The sequence below is a fragment of the Coregonus lavaretus genome (assembly GCF_964263955.1).
Source record: "Coregonus lavaretus genome assembly, chromosome: 18".
NCBI classification, from domain to species: Eukaryota; Metazoa; Chordata; class Actinopteri; order Salmoniformes; family Salmonidae; genus Coregonus; species Coregonus lavaretus.
Genome location: NC_140005.1, coordinates 41,523,297 through 41,549,720, shown reverse-complemented (window position 1 = coordinate 41,549,720; position 26,424 = coordinate 41,523,297). Strand labels below are relative to the sequence as shown.

The 26,424-nt window shown below is 41.8% G+C and overlaps 1 protein-coding gene across 1 annotated transcript in view; it reads left to right on the top strand.

The window, feature by feature from the left end:
• Positions 1-26,424, top strand: part of tdp1 (tyrosyl-DNA phosphodiesterase 1) — an 84,258-nt gene that overhangs the window by 32,084 nt on the left and 25,750 nt on the right. Inside the window, exons 13-14 of the mRNA XM_084181502.1 lie at positions 1,591-1,698; positions 25,049-25,151. Of these exons, the coding sequence (XP_084037628.1) occupies positions 1,591-1,698; positions 25,049-25,151 (211 nt within the window). The remainder of the gene's footprint in view (positions 1-1,590; positions 1,699-25,048; positions 25,152-26,424) is intronic.

Below are 26,424 nucleotides of genomic sequence, written 5' to 3'. Positions count from 1 at the left end.
AAACCAAGATTGCTCTTTGGCCTGAATGCCAAGCGTCACGTCTGGAGGAAACCAGGCACCGCTCATCACCTGGCCAATACCATCCCTACGGTCAAGCATGGTGGTGGCAGCATCATGCTGTGGGGATGTTTTTCAGCGGCAAGGACTGGGAGACTAGTCAGCATCGAGGGAAAGATGAACGGAGCAAAGTACAGAGAGATCCTTGATGAAAACTTGCTCCAGAGCGCTCAGGACTCCAACAGGACAACGACCCTAAGCACACATCCAAGACAACGCAAGAGTGGCTTCGGGACAAGTCTCTGAATGTCCTTGAGTGGCCCAGCCAGAGCCCGGACTTGATCCCGATCAAACATCTCTGGAGAGACCTGAAAATAGCTGTGCAGCGACGCTCCCCATCCAACCTGACAGAGCTTGAGAGAATCTGCAGAGAAGACTGGGAGAAACTCCCCAAATACAGGTGTGCAACGCTTGTAGCGTCATACACAAGAAGACAAGGTACTGAGTAAAGAGTTAGAATACTTATGTAAATGTGATATTTCAGTTTCTTGTTTTTTATCAATTTGCAAACATTTCTAAAAACCTGTTTTTGCTTTGTCATTATGCGGTATTTTGTGTAGGTTGACGAGGGGAAAAAACGATTGAATCCATTTTAGAATGAGGCTGTAACGTAACAAAATGTGGAAAAAGTCAAGGGACCTGAATACCTTCCAAATGCACTGTAGAAAGAAATCATTGAAAGAGAACTTAAGGTTACTTGCGTAACCCCAGTTTTATGATATTATGAGTGCGATATCTCACCACATTCCCCTGCTTGCAAGAGTGCGAGGAAGAGTTGCATGCTTGAGAATAACCAGAGGCCCCAACAACTCCTTGGGTGTCACTGAGGCATCCAGGGGGTCCACTTTTTCTTTGTTGGTTAAGATGGATAAGCTCAGCCAAAGTGCCCTTTCTTCAGGATAAAAATGAAATGGAATGGAGCTAAACAGAGGTGGAAAATCTGGTTCAGTCTGCTTTCCACCAGACACTGGGAGATTAATTCACCTTTCAGCAGGAAAATAACCTAAAACACAAGGCAAATCTATACTGGAGTTGATTACCAAGAAGAAAGTAAATGTTCATGATTGGCCTAGTTACAGTTTTGACTTAAATTTACTTAAATCTATGGCAAGACTTGAAAATGGTTGTCTCGCAATGATCATCAACTAATTTGACAGAGCTGGATGGATTTTGAAAAGACTAATGGGCAAATGTTGCACATTCCAGGGGTGGAATGCTCTTAGAGACGTACCCAGAAAGACGCTCGGCTGTAATCGCTGCTAAAGGTGCTTCTACAAAGTATTGACTCGGGTGTGAATACTTATGTAAATTTGATATTTCTGTATTTCATTTTCAATAAATTAGCATACACTTCTAAAAACATGTTTTTACTTTGTCATTATGGGGTATTGTGTGTAGATATGTGCAGACTTTATTTATTTAATCCATTTTGAATTTAGGCTGTAACACAACAAAATGTGGAATAAGTCAAGGGATACTTCTACCCAGAGCAAATGATGTACTTAGGTTTTTTTTGTGTATGCGTGTGTCTAGCCGCTGGCAAGCTGAGACGACGGGGAGGAGTCATGCCATGCCGCACATCAAGACCTACATGAGGGCTTCGCCAGACTTCACACAACTAGCCTGGTTCCTTGTCACAAGGTTAGAGGCCTGATTTTGTGTGTGAGTGTGTGTGTGTATGTGTGTTACGAACCCCGTGGCTTTAAACGTCTAGGGTGGATTGACATGAGACCCGTAACATAATTCATGCGAATTAGAAGCATGACATGGAACAGTGAGAACAAAAACTACACGACAACCATAAACTACCATCAAACATAAAAGGTTTATTTTTGAACACACGGTAAAGGTTTGGGAAAAAGGGCTGAGCAGGACCCAAGAAATGAAACAATAGTGTAAAACACCCCTAAACTGATCTTGCCTGCCTCAAGAACCGCTAAGCTACTGCTAATCATACAAAAGTACAGTGGGTGGTCCGCTCAGGTCTAACTAGTGTTTTTAGACAGTTTTCTTCCTACGGGTAATGTACGCCCAAGGGCAACTTGCTTAAATTCCCCTTTTCCCAGAAACACACAAAGTTACCAAACAGAGTAACCAGCAAATGAGTGAGTACACAAAACACAGGACACCACAGTATCCATACTCACATACAGAAATTAGTCTCTCTTAACAAACACAGCTGACCGGCTTTTAAACAATGGGATGTGTGATTGAAAAACCAGAAACAGGTGGTGCAATGCAGAGGAATGTTCACTGATTGGTCCACCTTAGCAATCAGCAGACACCCCAACGACCACCAATCAGGAACATACAGGACACCTGTGAATAGGGCAGAAGGAGAGGAAAAACACAAAAAGACACAGGATACCTGTATCCGTAACAGTGTGTGTGTGTGTGTGTGTGTGTGTGTGTGTGTGAAGAGTCTCAAGAGTCATATGACTGCAAACTCAAGACAAAGGCAGTTGCCTAGGAACACCCCCTTACCAGCCGAAAGGGGAACAATTTGTGTCTTAGAGTCACAGAGCTATTGTTTAACCAGACACACACACACTCACTCTGTAAACGGATGCCCAGTTAAGTGCATTGTTTCCCCAAAAGGCTGTTGATGTTTTGATATTTTGGGGATGATCCTGATAATTTCCACATGAAAAGCCAGGAAAAACCTTGAAGTAAAATCGCTGACGTCAACACCTCATCCTGTGATTGTTGTTGATTTATTTTACTTCATGATCAACACCACCACTCGTTCACTCTGTTTTTATTCCTCAGTTATTTATGATCACACCGCTCTGATCCTTCTCCTGAAAAACTAATCTTCCTCTCAGATCTGCCAATAGAGTCTAGCAGTCTAGAGAGGAGTGATATGTTTATGTGCTCTGCTATCTGCACTTATCTCCCCATGTACTGATAGAACCATTACAAACAAGGCTGTATATTTACCCATCATATTCTGTCAATGGTACCCTATCTCTATGGGCTATAGTTCCCTGTCATTTCAGAGCTGTTTGCCTAGCAGCTAAATGGTAACCTTACTCTGTGATTCCTCACGAAACTAGAACAAAAAAAGACATTTAATCCATAGAAGGGTCCTTTGGAGGAAGGATTGTTGACATATATGTGACATTTGTATCTTAAGGCATAATTGAGAAATAATTATTTGAAGTTGTAACATTTTGGCTGTACCCAGGCCTCCTTTAAGACTCCACATTGTTTCATCTGTAGGTGCTACAATGCAAAAATGTGTGTCATATGAAGCTTTACGGCTTCCTCTGTAATATGAGTAGTATTTTGATTTCAATGACAATTTTCTTTAAAAAAAATGTATATAGAAAAATATAAACATGAATATAGAAAATATACCATATACTCCGCAAAGCACAAGAAGTATGAATGCTCTGACTTCTGCGGAGGCAGCATCGCAGTAAATGCTGTACGGCCACTGCAGATGTCGAATTGACCATGCAGGGCCTTTGTATTGTATCATTGCACATCCTGCAAATCACCAACCGAGGGCGACCATTTTCACATTCACTCTGTTAGTAATTGTTAAAAATTGGATCATAACTCTAAAAGTAGCAGAAAGCCCGTTCCTAAAATTGCACTCAATGAGCTGTATAAGGCCATAACCAAACAGCAAAACGCTCATCAAGAGGCAGCGCTCCTAGTGGCCGGGGACTTTAATACAGGGAAACTTAAATCCGTTCTACCTCATTTCTACCAGCATGTTAAATGTGCAACCAGAGGAAGAAAAACTCTAGACCACCTTTACTCCACACACAGAGACGGGTACAAAGCTCTCCCTCCATTTGGCAAATCTGATCATAATTATATCCTCCTGATTACTACTAAAGCAGGAAGCACCAGTGACTCGGTTAATAAGGAAGTGGTCAGATGACGCAGATGCTAAGCTGCAGGACTGTTTTGCTAGCACAGACTGGAATATGTTCTGGGATTCTTCCGATGGCATTGAGGAGTACACCACATCAGTTACTGGCTTCATCAATAAGTGCATCGATGACGTCGTCCCCACAGTGACCATACGTACATACCCCAACCAGAAGCCATGAATTACCGGCAACATTCGCACTGAGCTAAAGGGTAGAGCTGCCGCTTTCAAGGAGCGGGGCTCTAACCTGGACGCAAAAGAAATCCCGCTATGCCCTCAGACGAACCATCAAACTTGCATACCGCCCCAACAGAGCCACAGATGATGCAATCTCTATTGCACTCCACACTGCCCTTTCCCACCTGGACATGAGGAACACCTACGTGAGAATGCTATTCAAATCAAATCAAATCAAATTTTATTTGCCACATGCACCGAATACAACAGGTGTAGACATTACTGTGAAATGCTTACTTACAGCCCTTAACCAACAATGCATTTCTTTTTTTATAAAAAAAATACAACAAAACAACAACAACAACAAAAAATATATTTGGCATGGGTCTTCACATCTTCAAAAAGTTATACAGCTGCACCATCGAGAGCATCCTGACTGGTTGCATCACTGCCTGGTATGGAAACTGCTCGGCCTCTGACCGCAAGGCACTACAGAGGGTAGTGCGTAGGGCCCAGTACATCACTGGGGCCAAGCTCCCTGCCATCCAGGACCTCTATACCGGGTGGTGTAAGAGGAAGGCCCTAACAATTGTCAAAGACTCCAGTCACATAGACTGTTATCTCTGCTACCGCACGGCAAGCGGTACCGGAGCGCCAAGTCTAGGTCCAAAAGGCTTCTTAATAGCTTCTACCCCCAAGCCGTAAGACTCCAAAACAGCTAATCATGGCTACCCGGACTATTTGCATTGTCCCCCCCACCCCACCACACCACACCCAACCCCACCCCCTCTTTTACACTGCTGCTACTCTGTTTATTATATATGCATAGTCACTTTAATTCTACCCACATGTACATATTACCTCAATTACCTTGACTAACTGGTGCCCCCCGCACATTGACTCTGTATCGGTACCCCCTGTGTATAGCCTCGCTACTGTTATTTTACTGCTGCTCTTTAATTATGTTTATTTTAATTTTTTACTTACCTATTTTTTACTTAACACTTTTTTTCTTAAAACTGCATTGTTGGTTAAGGGCTTGTAAGTAAGCATTTCACTGTAAGGTCTACACCTGTTGTATTCGGCGCATGTGGCAAATAAAATTTGATTTGAGAATTGACAAATTAGCCAAATAGAAAAATGTATATTTTCAATATTCATGTTTATATTGTTCAATATTTATAACTTAATGTAAGAAAATTGTTATATTAATCAAAATACTGCTGATAGCAAGCAGTGAAGCTTAATATTACACCCATTTTTGCTTTGTGGGACATTCCACGAAATGGGTGCCTTTTGCGTCCCTTTGATATTTGAAGTATAAGTTATGCGCCAATATTGCATTTTAAAAGCTTGTTATATTAAATGAAGTGGACTTTAATATAAACCACATGGAGAATTCAATAAATCAGATGTTTTATATAAATAAAGGCTTGCCAAAGTGCCAGAATTCTGCATTTTGACTTCACTCCATCAACCCTGTGTCACTTCTAGGAAGATTTCCACCCACTTAATCCAAAAATGTATCCAAGTTTCACCATCATTGTATAGGCCTAGTTATTTAGCTGCGTTGACTGTTATTTCTGAAGTTTATTATTTATATTCATGTGATTAGTGAAGCATTTACGTCTGTCCCTCAATTTCAGGCCAACCCTGTTATGCAAACAATTTACCCCTTTTAATAATGGACCATTTAGTTAAATGATTCACAGCAGGTTACATGATTTGGGTCTTCTGAACAGCATGGTGGAAAAGGAAGTAACTTCTCTCTCTTTTTGGGCTATTTATAGTTGTTTTATCATCTTTGGGTGAGGTGGTTGAGCTTAACATGTCAACCCTGTTCACTCAATTAATGTTAGGATAACTTTAATTTGATTACACTTTCATTATGTGTGGAACATATGTATAATAACTTTTTTAATAAACACCATGTGGTCACATGCTCTTCACCATATGAGGACTAATGGCCGCGCTTCACCTAAAACCTCAGCCCTGTTATCGTCAACCCTGTTATCGTCAACCCTGTCAGTTTGACACAAGGGATACTTGATAAATGAGAAAATGTTGGATTTATCTCAAACATGCTTTTAAATAATATACTGAACAAAAATATAAACGCAACATGCAACAATTTCAACGATTTTACTGAGTTACAGTTCATATAAGGAAATCAGTCAATTGAAATAATCTGGCTTCTCTACGGCCTCTGCATGATGAATCATCAACGCTCAGGGTGGGGACAGACAACCCATCTCAGTATGGAGCGCAGTTCACAATGCATGTAGACCGATCATCTCATCATGGTAACTTCTTTTCATGTGACAGGTAGGCCTACATTTGCTGCAGCCTAGTCTATGCTACAGTAATATAAAGACCGAATGCGCGTCTAATTAACCCATCTCCATCTGGTTTTCGGCTTATTTTTTTATTGTAAAGATATATTTTTTTAAACTGCAGCTGCAGAGTTTTAAACCAGCCTATCACTCGAATATCGTTGCTTTAAATCAGTGAACACTCTCTCACAGTCTTTCTCTCTCTCCATCAACTCCATTCAAATTGCATTTAAAATAGATCATCCTGTTCTAGATTGATACAGTGCATTCGGAAAAGTATTCAGACCTCTTCCCTTTTTCCACATTTTGTTATGTTACAGCCTTATTCTAAAATTGATTCAATTATTTAGTTTCCTCATCAATCTACACACAATACACCATAATGACAAAGCGAAAACACGTTTTTAGAAATGTTTGCACATTTATTAAATGTAAAAAAAACGATACCTTGTTTGGACATGATTTGGGAAGGCACACACCTGTCTATGTAAGGTCCCACAGTTTACAGTGCATGTCAGAGCAAAAGCAAAGCCATGAGGTCGAAGGAATTGTCCATAGAGCTCCAAGACAGGATTGTATCGGCACAGATCTGGGGAAGGGTACCAACATATTTCTGCAGCATTGAAGGTCCCCAAGAACACAGTGGCCTCCATCATTCTTAAATGGAAGAAGTTGGAACCACCAATAATCTTCCTAGTGCTGGCCACCTGGCAAAATTCAGCATTCGGGGGAGAAGGGCCTTGGTCAGGGAGGTGACCAAGAACCCGATGGTCACTCTGACAGAGCTCCAGAGGTCCTCTGTAGAGATGGGAGAACCTTCCAGAAGGACAACCATCTCCGCAGCACTCCACCAATGGTAGAATGGCCAGACAGAAGCCACTCCTTAGTAAAAGGCACATGACAGCCCGCTTGGAGTTTGCCAAAAGGCACCTATAGGACTCTGAGACCATGAGAAACAAGATTCTCTGGTCTGATGAAACCAAGATTGAACTCTTTGGCCTGAATGCCAAGCATCACGTCTGGAAGAAACCTGGCACCATCCCTACGGTGGAAGCATGGTGGTGACAGCATCATGCTGTGGGGATGTTTTTCAGCGGCAGGGACTGGGAGACTAGTCAGGATCGAGGGAAAGATGAACGGTGCAAAGTACAGTGAGATCCTTGATGAAAACCTGCTCCAGAGCGCTCAGGACCTCAGACTGGGGCGAAGGTTCACCTTCCAACAGGACAATGACCCTAAGCACACAGCCAAGACATCGCAGGAGTGGCTTCGGGACAAGTCTCTGAATGTGTCCTTGAGTGGCCAAGCCAGAGCCCGGACATGAACCCGATCCAACATTTCTGGAGAGACTTGAAAATAGCTGTGCAGCGACGCTCCCCATCCAACCTGACAGAGTTTAAGATTATCTGCAGAGTTGAATGGGAGAAACTCCCCAAATACAGGTGTGCCAAGCTTGTAGTGTCATACCCAAGAAGACGAGGCTGTAATCGCTGCTTTTTTTTATACATTTGCAAACATTTCTAAAAACCTATTTTTTTGCTTTGTCATTATGGGGTATTGTGTGTAGATTGATGAGGAAAAAAACGTTTGAATCAATTTTAGAATAAGGCTGTAACATAACAGAATGTGGAAAAAGTCAAGGGGCCTGAATACATTCCGAATGCACTGTATATAACCCTATATATAATGTCCTAGCCTACCTCTTTCAGGTAATAATTTACATTCAATGCAGTATTAGCCTTATATTTAGCTAATTAATGATGGATTATGCATAATAAGCTTATAATTTATAGGCTTTGTCTCTTGCGCAAAATGCACACACCTGTACTCTGCTGGCCTCTCTCCTTAAAACACACTCCTTAGCTCTTGGAGTCCCATGCAGGAAAAACTAGACTAGAATTTTTGCATTTCTTATACCAATAGACTATTTGAAGAGGGAGGCAAGCTCTTGTTTGCTGAATGTTAAATACAGCAGCCAATAGAACTCACAGGTAGTTTGAAAGAAGAGCGAACTCGCGATGGCGGTATGCTATAGCAGTTATTTATTCAGACCCATAACCATTTGATCTTCGTGAAGAGTAGTGAAAGCCTTCTGCATCTTATTGTAGTCCTATATTATTCAAGGATGAAATTAGAATGATGAAGATAAGGGCAAGGCAATTTATTTCATTTAACTGTTGAAAACGAGGAAGGAATGAAGCAACAATGGAAAGAGAAAGAGGAGGTTAATACCATTAGGGGAAATAATGAAAAGGTGTAAATATGTGTCTAATAATGTGTTTTCTAAATTATACAATTAGGCCCTATTATATTTCAAAATTAAAATCAAATTCGCTAGCCTATACTTGTAACTTTGTAGGCCGTATGTGCCGCACCAGAATGTCATGTTCTCTCGCTTTATTATGGTTTGAACGATGTGCGTAATTCCAGTCCATGTAATACTTTTTTTAATTATTTTTTTATTTCACCTTTATTTAACCAGGTAAACCAGTTGAGAACAAGTTCTCATTTACAACTGAGACCTGGCCAAGATAAAGCAAAGCAGTGCGATAAAAACAACAACACAGAGTTACATATGGGGTAAAACAAAACAAAGTCAAAAATACAACAGAAATACATATATATACAGTGTGTGCAAATGTAGCAAGTTATGGAGGTAAGGCAATAAATAGGCTATAGTGCAAAATAATTACAATTAGTATTAACACTGGAATGATAGATGTGCAAGAGATGATGTGCAAATAGAGATACTGGGGTACAAATGAGCAAAATAAATAACAATATAGGGATGAGGTAGTTGGGCGGGCTAATTTCAGATGGGCTGTGTACAGGTGCAGTGATCGGTAAGGTGCTCTGACAACTGATGCTTAAAGTTAGTGAGGGAGATAAGTGTCTCCAGCTTCAGAGATTTTTGCAATTTGTTCCAGTCATTGGCAGCAGAGAACTGGAAGGAATTGCGGCCAAAGGAGGTGTTGGCTTTGGGGATGACCAGTGAGATATACCTGCTGGAGCGCAGACTACGGGTGGGTGTTGCTATGGTGACCAATGAGCTAAGATAAGGCTGGGATTTGCCTAGCAGTGATTTATAGATGGCCTGGAGCCAGTGGGTTTGGCGACGAATATGTAGTGAGGACCAGCCAACAAGAGCGTACAGGTCACAGTGGTGGTATTATATGGGGCTTTGGAGACAAAACGGATGGCACTGTGATAGACTACATCCAATTTGCTGAGTAGAGTGTTGGAGGCTATTTTGTAAATGACATCGCCGAAGTCAAGGATCGGTAGGATAGTCAGTTTTACGAGGGCATGTTTGGCAGCATGAGTGAAGGAGGCTTTGTTGCGAAATAGGAAACCGATTCTAGATTTAACTTTGGATTGGAGATTCTTAATGTGAGTCTGGAAGGAGAGTTTACAGTCTAACCAGACACCTAGATATTTGTAGTTGTCCACATACTCTAGGTCAGACCCGTCGAGAGTAGTGATTCTAGTCGGGTGGGCGGGTGCAAGCAGCGTTCGGTTGAAGAGCATGCATTTAGTTTTACTAGTGTTTAAGAGCAGTTGGAGGCTACTGAAGGAGTGTTGTATGGCATTGAAGCTCGTTTGGAGGTTTGTTAACACAGTGTCCAATGAAGGGCCAGATGTATACAAAATGGTGTCGTCTGCGTAGAGGTGGATCTGAGAGTCACCAGCAGCAAGAGCGACGTCATTGATATACACAGAGAAAAGAGTCGGCCCAAGAATTGAACCCTGTGGCACCCCCATAGAGACTGCCATAGGTCCAGACAACAGGCCCTCCGATTTGACACATTGAACTCTATCTGAGAAGTAGTTGGTGAACCAGGCGAGGCAGTCATTTGAGAAACCAAGGCTATTTAGTCTGCCAATAAGAATGCGGTGGTTGACAGAGTCGAAAGCCTTGGCCAGGTCAATGAAAACGGCTGCACAGTACTGTCTATTATCGATCGCGGTTATAATATCGTTTAGGACCTTGAGTGTGGCTGAAGTGCACCCATGACCAGCTCGGAAACCGGATTGCATAGCGGAGAAGGTACGGTGGGATTCGAAATGGTCGGTGATCTGTTTGTTGACTTGGCTTTCAAAAACTTTTGAAAGGCAGGGCAGGATGGATATGGGTCTGTAACAGTTTGGATCTAGAGTGTCACCCCCTTTGAAGAGGGGGATGACCGCGGCAGCTTTCCAATCTCTGGGGATCTCAGACGTTACGAAAGAGAGGTTGAACAGGCTAGTAATAGGGGTTGCGACAATTTTCGGCGGCTAGTTTTAGAAAGAAAGGGTCCAGATTGTCTAGCCCAGATGATTTGTAGGGGTCCAGATTTTGCAGCTCTTTCAGAACATCAGCTGTCTGGATTTGTGTGAAGGAGAAGCGGGGGGGGCATGGGCAAGTTGCAGCGGAGGGTGCAGAGCTGGTGGCCAGGGTAGTGGTAGCCAGGTGGACAGATGAGGCTACTGGAGCTAGTTTCATTTATTTACCCAAGAGAGCATATAGCTAGCTACATCTATGGGCTTTTATTTTTTTTCTGTCGTGTGAAATGTGCAGTAGCCTATATATCAATAATGAATTGGATAACGGCACAATCATTTGGGCTTTTTTGGGCTTGGGCTCATTAAATGTCTATAATGTAGGGCTCATCAGGCTCAGCTATCATCAGGCTTGAATTTTCTATCAAAGCTCTAGTCAAATCCAGACATAGACCTATTTACATTTACATTTACATTTTAGTCATTTAGCAGACGCTCTTATCCAGAGCGACTTACAGTTAGTGCATAAATTATTTGTTTTATTTTTCATACTGGCCCCCCGTGGGAATCGAACCCACAACCCTGGCGTTGCAAACGCCATGCTCTACCAACTGAGCTACATCCCTGCCGGCCATTCCCTCCCCTACCCTGGATGACGCTGAGCCAATTGTGCGCCGCCCCGTGGGTATTTATATGCTTTATAATGCTTTTGAATGACACTTCTGGTTTTGGCTGGAAATACCGGGTTACCTGGGAGAAAAGTGATTTATTTTCGGGATGGAACATTTGTAAAACACCAGGAAAATATTCAACCCTAGTTGCCTGGTAATGTGTCTCTCGAATCTTGGAATGTTCTCAAACCATTACTGTCCATGATATCGGAAAGGGTACGGATTCCACATTTGGACCATTGGGGGGATGCAAAAGGCTGCCCTCCAGATCGTAAGGCATTATTGTGAGGCATTATGTGGATGCCATTTTAATTCCCAGTTACGTTGTTTGTCAAATTTGCGCCAAACTAATTGTCAGCAAAAATAGGACCAAAGCGTAGTTTACATTGTTTAACACTAGAACGGCTAAAGCGGTCATTCTGACTGCTCATTAAACTTTATTTTTGTATTACTCTGGCATTTAAAAGGCCCCCCTCCATCCTTGACTTTTCCTAAACAAGTTTATATAACACACTGCCGTTGTTAGAATCTTAATATCACAAACAGAACTGGAGTTATAACCAGTTTTATGGCATTACATTGTTTTTATGGTTTTCCCCCGTTGCCCCTCCTTCTCCCGACAGTGGAATGTGCTGTTCCCACTTGATAATCACCCTGATAATTGCCTCAACTGAACCTAAACTATACCAAAACTAATTTCACACACAACAGATGAAATAAATTAAGTAAAGTATGATGGGGGAGAATGGGTGAGTTGATGAGCGAGGAGACGCGAACGATGCATAATTATGTAATCACCAATTATGAAGAACAGGGCAGACCATTCTATGGTATTGGTATATTTGAATTATAATCTCAAAATTGTATGTACCCTATATCAGTCCCCAAAATCCAAGCAGATTTATCAGTCTACTCTGGCCTACTTGGAGTACACTGAGAACGTGCGGAATTTAAAATGTCAAGATGACATTGGATACAATGGATACACATGCTGCTACAAGATCTAAATGGAAATGACTCAGATGGCGGGGAAGAAAAGAATGATGACATCTCTGATTATTCTTCTGATTCTGAGCCTCAGCCTGAACCTACACCTCCGAGGCCTAAGCGCAAAAAAGCCAGAATGGTGCGCACTGAGCAGGTGCCTGAGACAGGAGCGAGGAAGTGATGGCCCCATTTAACAAGCCGGTGACAATGCTACGGGCCAATTATCAGCACAAAATGTAATCACAGAGAGCAGGCACTACATCTCAAACGAAAAACAACATCAGCAATGCACTCACCAGCTTTCGTTGTTTATGTGACATGGACATGCGACAGCATTTAGGGACTGTACTGTGGGTAAGGTGCACACAGAGCAATGAGACACTGCCTGGGATCTGTCTGTTGATGAGCTGTAAGTGTTCATTTCAATCGTCTATGTCCGTGGAGCATTTGGTGGAAAGAGCGTGTATATGGAGAGCTTCTGGTCAGACATGTATGGGATACTTTTCTTTGGAGAAACCATGTCACGGGATCGCTTCAGAGAGATCATGCGTTACCTCCATTTTGATGACAAAGAAACAGACAAATTCACCATGGTATCCGACATATAAATAGTTGACTATTTTTTACTGCTGTCATATCAACACTTATATTCATTATAATGCCGTTATTGCTTTTGTGCTGGTTTTCACTATTTATCAAGCACACTTGGCACTTATAATGATGTTTATGCTTCTGATGTTTTCATCATTTCACTGCACGTCTTGCTGACCGTGCGTCTTGGTGGTTGGGGTATTTTGGGGTATTGTTTTTATTTTGTCGTGTATAAAATGCTCTTACCCTGTTCCAACACGCCAAAGTATTTTTTTGTGTTTTTTGTTTTTACATATAGCCTACAGTAACATAAACTAATGAAAATGCTACTGTTATTTGAAATAAAAGAAGAATCGTATTCTAATGTTACCTTAGCCCTTCACAAACACAACCAAAATATTATTTTTGCAATAGCATATATGAAATCTATTAACTACACTGTTAGAATGTTGCAGTCAAAATGAATGCACATTAGCTTGAAGGGCTTGAGCCCAGCGGTTTTAGTGTGCAGGGATAAATCAGTGAAGACCACCTCTTCCATAGCGGCAGGTAGCTTAGTGGGTAAGAGCGTTGTGCCAGTAACCGAAAGGTCGCTGGTTCTAATCCCCGAGCCGACTAGGTGAAAAATCTGTCGATGTGCCCTTGAGCAAGGCACTTAACCCTAATTGCTTCTGTAAGTCGCTCTGGATAAGAGCGTCTGCTAAATGACTAAAATGTAAAAAATGTAATAGCAATAGGAGACACCATATTTCTCTCTACTCAGCCAGGGGGCGGAAGAATCATGTCTATACCAATTTAAGATTGAATGCTAGTGCCTGGAAATAAAATGTAAAGTTTCGTACGTATAGTCCTCCTACATCTTTCCATCTGTAAGTTTAATTTTGTCCGGGCTCCCTTACCTTGCCATATCAATTTTGAATATGAATTTTATCCCAATAGCCAGAAGGGGGAGACAAGGGCAATATATAAATTTTGACAATAGATATTCTGCCGGTTAAAGCAACTAGTATATTAGTCCATCTACTGAGGTTGGATTTAATTTATTTGAGCGTTCTGTTAAAGTTTCTGGCAATGGTTTTATCTAAGTAAGGAAATATATGAATTCCCAAATATTTAAAATGGGAACGATTAGGATTCCATAAGTAGAGTGAGTCCTCCATCTGGGTTTGGAATCAGTAGGGCAGATTTGGTTAGATTTATTTTATAACTTGAGATGGAGCTTAATTTGTCTGATCTTCTAAGCTTTTGGGAGGGATTGAGATACATTGTCTAGATAAAGTAAGATATGGTCGGCGTATAATGAGATGACGTGATCCGTAGAATTGATAGATATTGGTGTAATTTCTTTCGATTGTCAAATTGCCTGGGCCAGGGGCTCCATAGACAATAAAAATAGCAGAGGTGAGATGGGATCACCTTACCTGCTACTTCCCATTATTATGCTATGTGTGTTTTTATGCCCTTTGACTTGATATTATGGGCAGTACAGTCAAAGACTGGACTTTATCTCTCTCTCTCTCTCTCTCTCTCTGTGTCTCTGTGTGTGCGCGTGCATGCATGTTTGACTTACAACGATGGAAGGTTTGGCAGTGCTCTTCAGAGTAAATGCTAGAAGGCATTTAGTGACTTTTTCCACATGTTGTTACGTTACAGCCTCATTCTAAAATGGATTCAATATTTTTTTCCCCTCATCAATCTACACACAAAACCCCATAATGACAAAGCAACATTTATTTTATTTTTTTGGCAAATTTATTAAATACAATAAACTTAAATAAGTATTCAGACCCTTTACTCAGTACTTTGTTGAAGCACCTTTGGCAGCGATTACAGCCTCGTCTTCTTGGGTATGATGCTACAAGCTTAGCACACCTGTATTTGGGGAGTTTCTCCCATTCTTCTCTGTAGATACTCTCAAACTCTGTCAGGTTGGATGGGGAGCGTCACTACACAGCTATTTTCAGGTCTCTCCAGAGATGTTTGATCAGGTTCAAGTCTGGGCTCTGGCTGGGCCACTCAAGGACATTGAGTCTTGTCCCGAAGCCACTCCTGCATTGTCTTGGCTGTGTGCTTAGGGTTGGTTGTGCTGTTGGGAGGTGAACTTTCACCCCAGTCTGAGGTCCTGAGCGCTCTGGAGCAGGTTTTCATCAAGGATCGCTCTGTACTTTTCTCTGTTCATCTTTCCCTCGATCCTGACTCTTCTCCCAGTCCCTGCCGCTGAAAAACATCCCCACAGCATGATGCTGCCACCACCATGCTTCACCGTAGGGATGGTGCCAGGTTTCCTCCAGACGTGACGCTCAGTATTCAGGCCAAAGAGTTCAATCTTGGTTTCATCAGACCAGAGAATCTTGTTTCTCATGGTCTGTGAGTCCATTAGGTGCCTTTTGGCAAACTCCAAGCGGGCTGTCATGTGCCTTTTACTGAGGAGTGGCTTCCGTATGGCCACTCTACCATAAAGGCCTGATTGGTGGGGTGCTGCAGAGATGGTTGTCCTTCTGGAAGGTTCTCCCATCTCCACAGAGGAACTCTGGAGCTCTGTCAGAGTGACCATCAGGTTCTTGGTCACCTCCCTGACCAAGGCCCTTCTCCCCCGAATGCTGAATTTTGCCAGGTGGCCAGCACTAGGAAGATTCTTGGTGGTTCCAAACTTCTTCCATTTAAGAATGATGGAGGCCACTGTGTTCTTGGGACCTTCGCAGCTGCAGAGATTATTTGGTACCCTTCCCCAGATCTGTGCCTCGACACAATCCTGTCTCGGAGCTCTATGGACAATTCCTTCGACCTCCATGTCTTGGTTTTTGCTCTGACATGCACTGTCAACTGTGGGACCTTATATAGTGTCAAGGAAATTACCACCAGGGACACCTGAAGTCAATCTTAAATTAATCATTCTTTATTAACAGCAAGCTGGAGAGGTCACTGTCAAACTTGGATGCATAAAGTACCGGTCTGAAGTGAGCTCCACTGGGGCAGTCCCGTTAGTTCTCTTATATACTGCTTACACAGACAAGTTATATTTGCATGATTTTGCTGATTAATTATTCATAATGAATTCATCATTAACGTTTGGTTCATGCATGTGACCGACCAATACCTCATGAGGCTTCTTCTCGCCAAGCTGAGACCTTGAAACTGAGATATCCCTTTTGTTCTCAAAACAAGGTTCTGGGCGTACTGCCAAATTGCAGATATTGATAGTGAGGATTCCTCCCAGGCACGTACAATCAGTCACTTGTATGAACACAGAAATTGGTTATTAGAAAACCACAATGATAACATTTTCCACATTCCCTCTTATCACTCACTTTGTGCTAATTATCATAAAATGTTATTAATTTGGTTATTACTTAAACTATCAAAGGAGTAAGTAAACAAAATCAATTCATTAAACCACAGACACATTCAAACCCTTCATTCTGGGATGTACAATCCAACTTGTAAAACCATTGCAGTAGAATGTTTTAACTTAAGACCTTCGTTTCATACAGTTACACATATGCTTCATTACACAATTTCATTTATGGATTCTGGCAATGACATTTCAGCTGGGGCTTTTGTTACGAGTGGCATGTTAATGACAGATCGGTATAATTTTTTGTCTAAATTACTATACATTTTGTAGTGTACAGACCTCCACAATCAACCTGATAACCCAAAGAAACAATTTTGGACAAGCCTAAATCAATTATGGGCATGGTTGACCACCCCCCCTCCCTCCTGGCACTCATTCTTCTGGCATTTCTTAATTTCCTTCTTCAGATAGTGTTTCAGTTTGTCCTCCCAATGGCACATGTTCAAAGTGGATGGCCCTTGATAATGTCCCGATTTCAATATCTGGGGAATAATCTGATTTTTCCAAGCAGATGAATCTCTCACCTGAGCCGCCGCTGTCCTTTACGGTCCATTATGTCTTGTCCATTTTCCTACCAGTACACCAGCAGCATGAGAGAAGTTTGGACGTGATCTCTCTCCATGCTCACTCCACGTGGACTCATGTCGCACTCCTGAGAGAAATGGCAGTTGATAGCTTCGACTGGATGCTGTGTACAGTTTGCTGGCTCGGACTCAGGTCTCACGGTAGAAGTGGTGAAGGACCATAGTGAACGCCGTTGTCGCCATGCATTAGATAGCATCTGTGGTCACCTTCCCCATAACCTTGAGAGAGGACAGGCCAGAACAACAATTTAGTAAACTTCTTCACAATTATCAGTGTTTACATATTACATTTAAATCTCACCCAATGTCTCTAGCCTTTCTAGTGAGGGTTAACAGGCCTCACCAGAAAGTCAGAACAGAGGTCAGAGGTCATTCAACCTCATTAAGTGAGTGTTTCTTTCCCTGTACCACAGACATTATTTAAAGACATTTCTTATCAAGAGAATTTACATGTGTGCAACCAAAACTCGGACAATAGATACTTAAGGAAATTTCATTTGTGTGCCCTTTAAGGTGCATCCTTTCTAACCCGTAAAACGTAGGGTAAAAACAAACAAAATGGCCAGGCCTTACTTAATTTGGGAGCTCCCTTAACAGCCGGATCCGGGTACCTTTATACTGTGTAGTACACAGTCTCAATAACTGCTCTCCTAAGGCACCTGCCTCAGGATGCCTTTTAAAGGGAGAGATGCACAATCATTGGTAAACATGTCAAAATAAACTTGGTAGCGGACATTCCATCAGTCCTGGAAGAAAGAAAATAAACATGTACTTAGTTTTCGCTATGCTTCATTTTAATCAGTCCTGAAAAAGTATTAATCTTAATCGAGTTTACTGCTCTTGGGGAGGAAGTCTTGTTAAAACCATACATATACAGAATCATACTTCACTGTCCCATTAAGCGGAATAGGCACCTTCTGAAGTTAACAATCCCAGAGCCCCTCTCTTGTAATCTTATCTTTTTGACCTGTTGCATTGACATACAGTGAGGGGAAAAAAGTATTTGATCCCCTGCTGATTTTGTACGTTTGCCCACTGACAAAGAAATGATCAGTCTATATAACAAAAAAATCCAGAAAAACGCATGTCAAAAATGTTATGAATTGATTTGCATTTTAATGAGGGAAATAAGTATTTGACCCCTCTGCAAAACATGACTTAGTACTTGGTGGCAAAACCCTTGTTGGCAATCACAATGGTCAGACGTTTCTTGTAGTTGGCCACCAGGTTTGCACACATCTCAGGAGGGATTTTGTCCCACTCCTCTTTGCAGATCTTCTCCAAGTCATTAAGGTTTCGAGGCTGACGTTTGGCAACTCGAACCTTCATCTCCCTCCACAGATTTTCAATGGGATTAAGGTCTGGAGACTGGCTAGGCCACTCCAGGACCTTAATGTGCTTCTTCTTGAGCCACTCCTTTGTTGCCTTGGCCGTGTGTTTTGAGTCATTGTCATGCTGGAATATCTATCCACGACCCATTTTCAATGCCCTGGCTGAGAGAAGGAGGTTCTCAGCCAAGATTTGACGGTACATGGCCCCGTCCATCGTCCCTTTGATGCAGTGAAGTTGTCCTGTTCCCTTAGCAGAAAAACACCCCCAAAGCATAATGTTTCCACCTCCGTGTTTGACGGTGGGGATGGTGTTCTTGGGGTCATAGGCAGCATTCCTCCTCCTCAAAACACGGCGAGTTGAGTTGATGCCAAAGAGCTCCATTTTGGTCTCATCTGACCACAACACTTTCACCCAGTTCTCCTCTGAATCATTCAGATGTTCATTGGCAAACTTCAGACAGGCATGTATATGTGCTTTCTTGGGCAGAAGGGCCTTGCTGGCGCTGCACGATTTCAGTCCTTCACGGCGTAGTGTGTTACCAATTGTTTTCTTGGTGACTATGGTCCCAGCTGCCTTGAGATCATTGACAAGATCCTCCCATGTAGTTCTGGGCTGATTTCTCACCGTTCTCATGATCATTGCAACTCCACGAGGTGAGATCTTGCATGGAGCCCCAGGCCGAGGGAGATTGACAGTACTTTTGTGTTTCTTCCATTTGCGAATAATCGCACCAATCGTCACCTTCTCACCAAGCTGCTTGGCGATGGTCTTGTAGCCCATTCTAGCCTTGTGTAGGTCTACAATCTTGTCCCTGACATCCTTGGAGAGCTCTTTGGTCTTGGCCATGGTGGAGAGTTTGGAATCTGATTGATTGATTGCTTCTGTGGACAGGTGTCTTTTATACAAGTAACAAGCTGAGATTAGGAGCACTCCCTTTAAGAGTGTGCTCCTAATCTCAGCTCGTTACCTGTATAAAAGACACCTGGGAGCCAGAAATCTTTCTGATTGAGAGGGGGTCAAATACTTATTTCCCTCATTAAAATGCAAATCAATTTATAACATTTTTGACATGTGTTTTTCTGGATTTTTTTGTTGTTATTCTGTCTCTCACTGTTCAAATCAACCTACCATTAAAATGATAGACTGATAATTTCTTTGTAAGTGGGCAAACGTACAAAACAGCAGGGGATCAAATACCTTTTTTTGTCCCTGTGACATCAACTAGTCAAAATATGAAAAATGTATGCGCTCACTAACTGTAAGTCACTTTGGATAAGATCGTCTGCTAAATGACTCAAATGTAAAATGTAATAAAACCTGTTGTTTAACAAATCTGCTAGGACTTTCAAAAAGTTGGTGCTGGCTTATCAGCTCAATATTCGGTACTAAAAACATTTACTTGGATCTACTTAAATTCTCGACACAGTTCCACATATTGGGAACAGATGATTGTTTTAGATGACATTACCTTCTTACTTAAATCACTGGTATATTCAAACAATCGAATTGAGAAATTATAATTGGAAATAGTCAGAATTGTCTCTTATTCAATTATTCATACCTCTGTCCCAAATTGTCCCACTATGTCCCTTACAGCCTGTTTGAGTTCAGTAAGTACTGGCAGCTATCTATTGGTCCACAGGAAACGTATCTCTAACCCAAACAACAGATGGCGGCCTCTAATTTAATATCAGTCCCAATGCTCAATCCCTCTGTTCGTTATGTGACCTTCTATTGAAACATTTACTTCTTCAAATTACTAAGACATTGCATTATTAGAGTGCTATCTGAAAGCCACTAATATTACCATTCACTTTGTTACTTTCACTAGCCTCCATATCTGTTTCCTTCAACTAGGGCTCTTAAGACCCTCCCAATCACTACTGCTAATACACACGGATCACTCTCAAACAATGTTCTGCTTTTACCCCTATTGCAAGGTTTAAAAACAAACAAAACAAACATAACTTTCTTCATATTGGAAGGCATTGTTTTCATTTTAGTCTACCCTAACAATGTTACTCTATATATTTGTACAGTAATCCCTCGTTTATCGCGGGGGTTACGTTCCGAAAATGACCCGCGATAAGTGAAATCCGCGAAATAGAAAACTTTTTTTTTTTACAATTAGCAACTATTACATGTATACAAATACAGTGACTCACGTGTAGGCCGTTTCACTGCTCTTCAGACTGGGCCGCTGCATCCTGACTGCGCTCTGCAGTGTTCTCTTCTTCTGAAGCCCGCGGTGCAGGTGTGTTTGTTCGGGAGAAGAACATAGTGATAGGCAGCTGTTGTCGCTCTTTTTTCTTCTTTGCAAAAAGATCCTTGTACACCGACATGCCACCATCGATTACGTTGGAGAACTGTAATGAACGGCTCATCAAAGGGTCCCATTCCTCAGCTACTCGCTTAAGTTCAGTGGCCATTCGCACCATGGTTGCTAAGCGACCAAGCGTTAGTCCTTCCTCCTCATCTCTCGTGTCCTCTTCTCCCTCTTCTCTTTCATCGTCGCTTTGTGGCTTTGTCATTTACCTTCCCTTAGCATGTCCAGAAGTTTAACTTTATCTGAGATAGGTAGCATCTTCCGCCGTTTGGGCCCATCCGCAGGTGCTTTTGTCGGTCCAGGCCGTTTCGTCGACATTATGGGTTTAGGAGATGTTCGAAATTACAAGATAATTTGGCCAACTTAATGTAAATTTGCCAAGCTGTTTTATGTACGTACACATAACTGCACGAGACGACAAAATGATAGCACAATTCGTAGCATGTTTTGATACAAGAAGCGGGAGTGAGTTTTTAGCGAATCAGAATGCAGAGCACAATGCACCAAAAAAAAAAAAATGCATTATGAAAATCCGCGAAATAGCGAATCCGCGATAAGTGAACCGCGAAGTGGCGAGGGATCACTGTATTACCAATTTCTGTTGGATATTCACTCTCTGCTTCACACTTATTAAATGTATATTATTGAGATTCATATGTAATGCGCCGAAATTAGAAAATACATTGGCCAATTCAGAAAGGAAGAGAAACTTTGGACGGAGCTTCCTTTTGTAAGGTAGCTCTCGAGGCTGGAGTCTTTTTGGGATCAACTTTCACTATAACTGGGCTGGCTCTGTCTATCAGTCCCCTGTAGATGGAGTGCTCTGTCCATAATAAGTCTCTACCTAGCAAGCTAAACTCTAGTAAACCATTATACATTCATACATTGTTACTTTATCAAATCTAGTAACCCATTATTCTATTCAATTCTCTTAATACTTTTTACACCACATACAGTACCAGTCAAAAGTTTGGACACACCTACTCGTTCAAGGGTTTTTCTTTAATTTTACTATTTTTTACATTGTAGAATAGTAGTGAAGACGTCAAAACTATGAAATAACACATATGGTATCATGTAGTAACCAAAAAAGTGTTAAATCAAAATATATTTTAGATTCTTCAAAGTAGCCACCCTTTGCCTTGATGACAGCTTTGCACACTCTTGGCATTCTCTCAAACAGCTTCATGAGTTAGTCACCTGGAATGCTTTTCCAACGGTCTTGAAGGAGTTCCCACATATGCTGAGCACTTGTTGTTTGCTTTTCCTTCACTCTGCGGTCCAACTCATCCCAAACCATCTCAATTGGGTTGAGGTCTGGTGATTGTGGAGGTCATCTGATGCAGCACTCCATCACTCTCCTTCTCGGTCAAATAGCCCTTACACAGCCTTGAGGTGTGTTTTGGGTAGTTGTCCTGTTGAAAAACAAATGATAGTCCCACTAATCGCAAACCAGATGGGATGGCGTATCGCTGCAGAATTCTGTGGTAGCCATGCTGGTTAAGTGTGCCTTGAATTCTAAATAAATCACAGACAGTGTCACCAGCAAAGCACGCCCACACCATCCCACCTCCTCGTCCATGCTTCACGGTGGGAACCACACATGCGGAGATCATCTGTTTACCTACTCTGCGTCTCACAAAGACACGGCGGTTGGAACCAAAAATCTCACATTTGGACTCATCAGACCAAGGACAGATTTCCACCGGTCTAATTTCCATTGCTCGTGTTTCTTGGCCCAACAAGTTTCTTCTTCTTATTGGTGTCCTTTAGTAGTGGTTTCTTTGCAGCAATTTGACCATGAAGGCCTGATTCACGCAGTCTCCTCTGAACAGTTGATGTTGAGATGTGAAAGTTACTTGAACTCTGTGATTCATTTATTTGGGCTGCAATCTGAGATGCAGTTAACTCTAATGAACTTATCCTTTGCAGCAGAGGTAATTCTGGGTCTTCCTTTCCTGTGGCGGTCCTCATGAGAGCCAGTTTCATCATAGCGCTTGATGATTTTTGCAACTGCACTTGAAGAAACATTCAAAATCCTTGAAATGTTCCGTATTGACTGACCTTCATGTCTTAAAGTAATGATGGACTGTCATTTCTCTTTGCTTATTTGAGCTGTTTTTGCCATAATATGGACTTGGTCTTTTGCCAAATAGGGCTATTGATGAAGATTTTTCAGTAAACTATTGGATAAACAAAGTTAATCACAGACAGGACGAACATATAGTCCGAATTTTCTGTTCACAGGCAAGAACTTAATTTGTTCCTTTCACTGGGTTTGTGTGTGTGTGAAATGGGGAACTGACCTCGGGTCGAATTCCTCGCTCTTATCTAATCCATGGCTGTCCTACCTTATCAGAGACTGAAACCAGACTGTTGCCTTTTGCCACTCTCCTCAAACAAAGTCCTGAGAGCGGAGCCAGAGTAGAACAGAGTTCAGACTAATCATGAGTAATTACAGCATGATGGAAGAGAAGAGTTTGGTTTGGGTATGTTTGAGAGATTGAGTGTGGACCTGTCATGTCCAACAATCAATCTTCAGGTCAAGCCAGGTTGAGGCGGGTTGAACAGAGTTTAAACTGAACGTGATTATTTTTGCATGACAAGGGCTTGATTGATTGTACTACTATTGATTCTAAACTGAATAAAAGTCAAATGTAGCTGCTATCATAGACTAAGGAAGTGGGCGGAGTGGTAGAGCAGGGGAAACTGAGGATGCTGGTGTATATTATTATATATATTTTTTTTATCTCCATTTTTACTTTATCAGATCTCTAGTAACCGATTATACACACATACAATTTCATCTCTCTTTTCATATCTTCCCACACACACATACAGAATCCCTATATAACGTTATAAATCAACTTAGGTATTTACATCCACACCACCAGCAAGAATCACAGCGCAGCCGAGAGGTACACATATCATGTTCTCGAGGAAATCTCAGTGTGAACTCTAGCCTTCATTGTTACAGCCCTTACCCATCTCAGCTGTAGATCGACGGGCGGTGGTGGACAGAACCCCTAGATAACGTTATAGATCGAAAAACTCAGTTCACAGAACTGGTTGGGGTATTCATTCAGACACACACCTCTTTCACACTCACATCCACATTCACTTAGTACTATTCCCAAACACTCTCAGTAATCTCCCTTATTACTCTCTCTGCATCTTCAACGATTCTCTTGTCGTTACTTCTTATGCACCATATGTATCTTCAACGGTTCTCTTGCCGCTACTTCCTATACATATAAAATAACACCCTGTGCTCAATAATACCTTGTACTATTTGTTGTGGCTGCAGACCACGTAGACACTTCTTCAATAAATGCCTACAGACAGCTTTCAGCAGGGCTTTCCATGGGACCGTTACTCGCCCTCGCTCTAGTCATCTCACCAGAAGACTAGTGAATAGCCTTCTCACCATAAGACAATGGATACCTTTTTATTGTTCTTTTTTTTTTTTTTTTTACATATTTTTTTACAGATTCATTTAAATTGACTTACTGAAATTCAGTTGCCGTGTCCCTAAATTGTTCGCGGATGATGTGTGTCCTCCTGGGCAGCTCACAGTAAGGGTCTGGTCTGGGCGGGTCCTCGTCATCTTTTGGTCAGATGGGAATTTCCCTCACGCTTCATAAAAATGCTTCACTGGTTTTCCTCGCAGACCCTCACTGGAAAGCTCCGCAGGCAGAATCAATAATCTCGTTTGTGACGCCAAATAGTTGTGGAAATTACCACCAGGGACACCTGAAGTCAATCTTAAATGAATCATTCTTTATTAACAGCAAGCTGGAGAGGTCGTAAAGTACTGGTCTGAAGTGAGATCCACCGGGGCAGTCCCGTTTGTAAAAATATCTAAACCTGTTTTCACTTTGTCATTATTGGGTATTGTGTGTAGATTTATGAGGATTTTTATTTATTTAATCAATTTTAGAATAAGGCTGTAACGTAACAAAATGTGGAAAAAGTCAAGGGGTCTGAATACTTTCCAAATGCACTGTACACCACTGTCAAAAAACCATATGGAGGCTCTTTTCTTTATGTTCTGATGTGGGTGTTGCAATTTAGTAACGTATCATCATGTATTATCCAAAGTCCCTAGAACAGCAGTGATACTGTATCTTCTTAACCGCAGAAAGTGTGGCCAGATGAACTTTGTCATTTCTGACAAAAATGCAATTCATCTGAGTTGAGTACAGCTCTACCGTAGATGTGGGTCAAGACTTTGCTTTGGTGACGTAATCGCACAACAGGGTTTCCCATTAAGGGGACATTTACTTCTGGTGTCCATTAGCCAATTTATTGTATGTGAAGACGAGAGACGCTAACCTTTCAATACGTCGGGACGACGTCAACTACCCATTTTGTGCGATGTGGGGGAAAATACATGTATGTAGTAGTTGTCATACATTTTTCTATCTAGTTTCAATATATTATGTGCATGTGTCCTTTATCGTATGTGTGTGTGTTCTCCTGTCCCCAGTGCTAACCTGTCCAAAGCAGCGTGGGGGGCTCTGGAGAAGAACAACACGCAGGTGATGGTTCGATCATACGAATTGGGAGTCCTCTATGTGCCCTCTGCCTTCGTAAGTGACACGCACGCACGCGCACATACACATTGATGTCCAAGGGAGATGTGCCTTCGAGTTATGTGCATGGATCTTAAATTAGGATACTAGACTAGGGCTCGGTAAACATACTCCTTTTATGTACAGTTGAAGTCGGAAGTTTACATACACTTAGGTTGGAGTCATTAAAACTTGTTTTTCAACCACTCCACAAATTTCTTGTTAACAAACTTTAGTTTTGGCAAGTCGGTTAGGACATCTACTTTGTGCATGACCCCCCCCCCCCCCCCCAAAAAAAAAAAAAAAAAAAAAAAAAAAACATTGTAAAGTGGTTATCCCACTGGCTATAAGGTGAATGCACCTATTTGTAAGTCGCTCTGGATAAGAGCGTCTGCTAAATGACGTAAATGTAAATGTAAAAATAATTACCTCAACAGTTGCTTAGCAACAGTATGGTTGTGGAGGTGACGCTGGTTTAGAGGGCCAGAGCTTCAACATTGACCTGACCAGAACAAAGCGCCTAGCCCCCACTATTAAAGAACACTTCCTAGTTTTCCCATAGAAAGAAATGAAAGCATTTATAGAAGAATATAGCTAGTCATCACAACTTTCTGACATTCAGGGTCACCATTGATTGTGTCTCTCTTGTTGCATTTGAGAGGAACACTTCAGACCTCAGATGTGCCTCAGTAGGGACAGTCACACAAAGACTTCCTTTAAAAGACCAGTCTTCTTTGTGTATTGTTCTATTTAAAAGAACGAGGTCCATTTAATAAGACGCTAAACAGGTTAGTGTACCATTACCTTGTGTGTTGTGAATAGTAGAATCATTCACTTGGAGCTGTGTTCTTCTCTTTCTTTCTTTTTTTCCCTTGGTCTTTGTGACTGTATTCTGTCTCTCTTTCTCCCGGTGTGGTCGTTCTGTTCTCTGGGACATAAGCCGATTTGTCCCTGATTTGATGCAGCATCAGTACAGCACAACTTGTGTGGGTTTGAGGGTGTCTGACCGTCTCTTTGTCAGTCTGTCTGTCTGTCTGCCTGTTTGTCTTCATGGATGGATGGATGGACAGAATGGAGAGAGCTCTTTTCTTTTTGATGAATACATTTAATTTTAAAAGTGTGATCAATGAATCAGTTTGACTAATTACATCCACTTCACGTTCTCTCATTTGACAGAAACCATTTGTTTTGCCCTAAATAGTGACAGCTTAAGCATACTTAATTCTCATCTGCAGTGGACAGATATGCTCCCTTCCACCCCCGCTGTGCTGTCTGTAGCATCCATACTGCG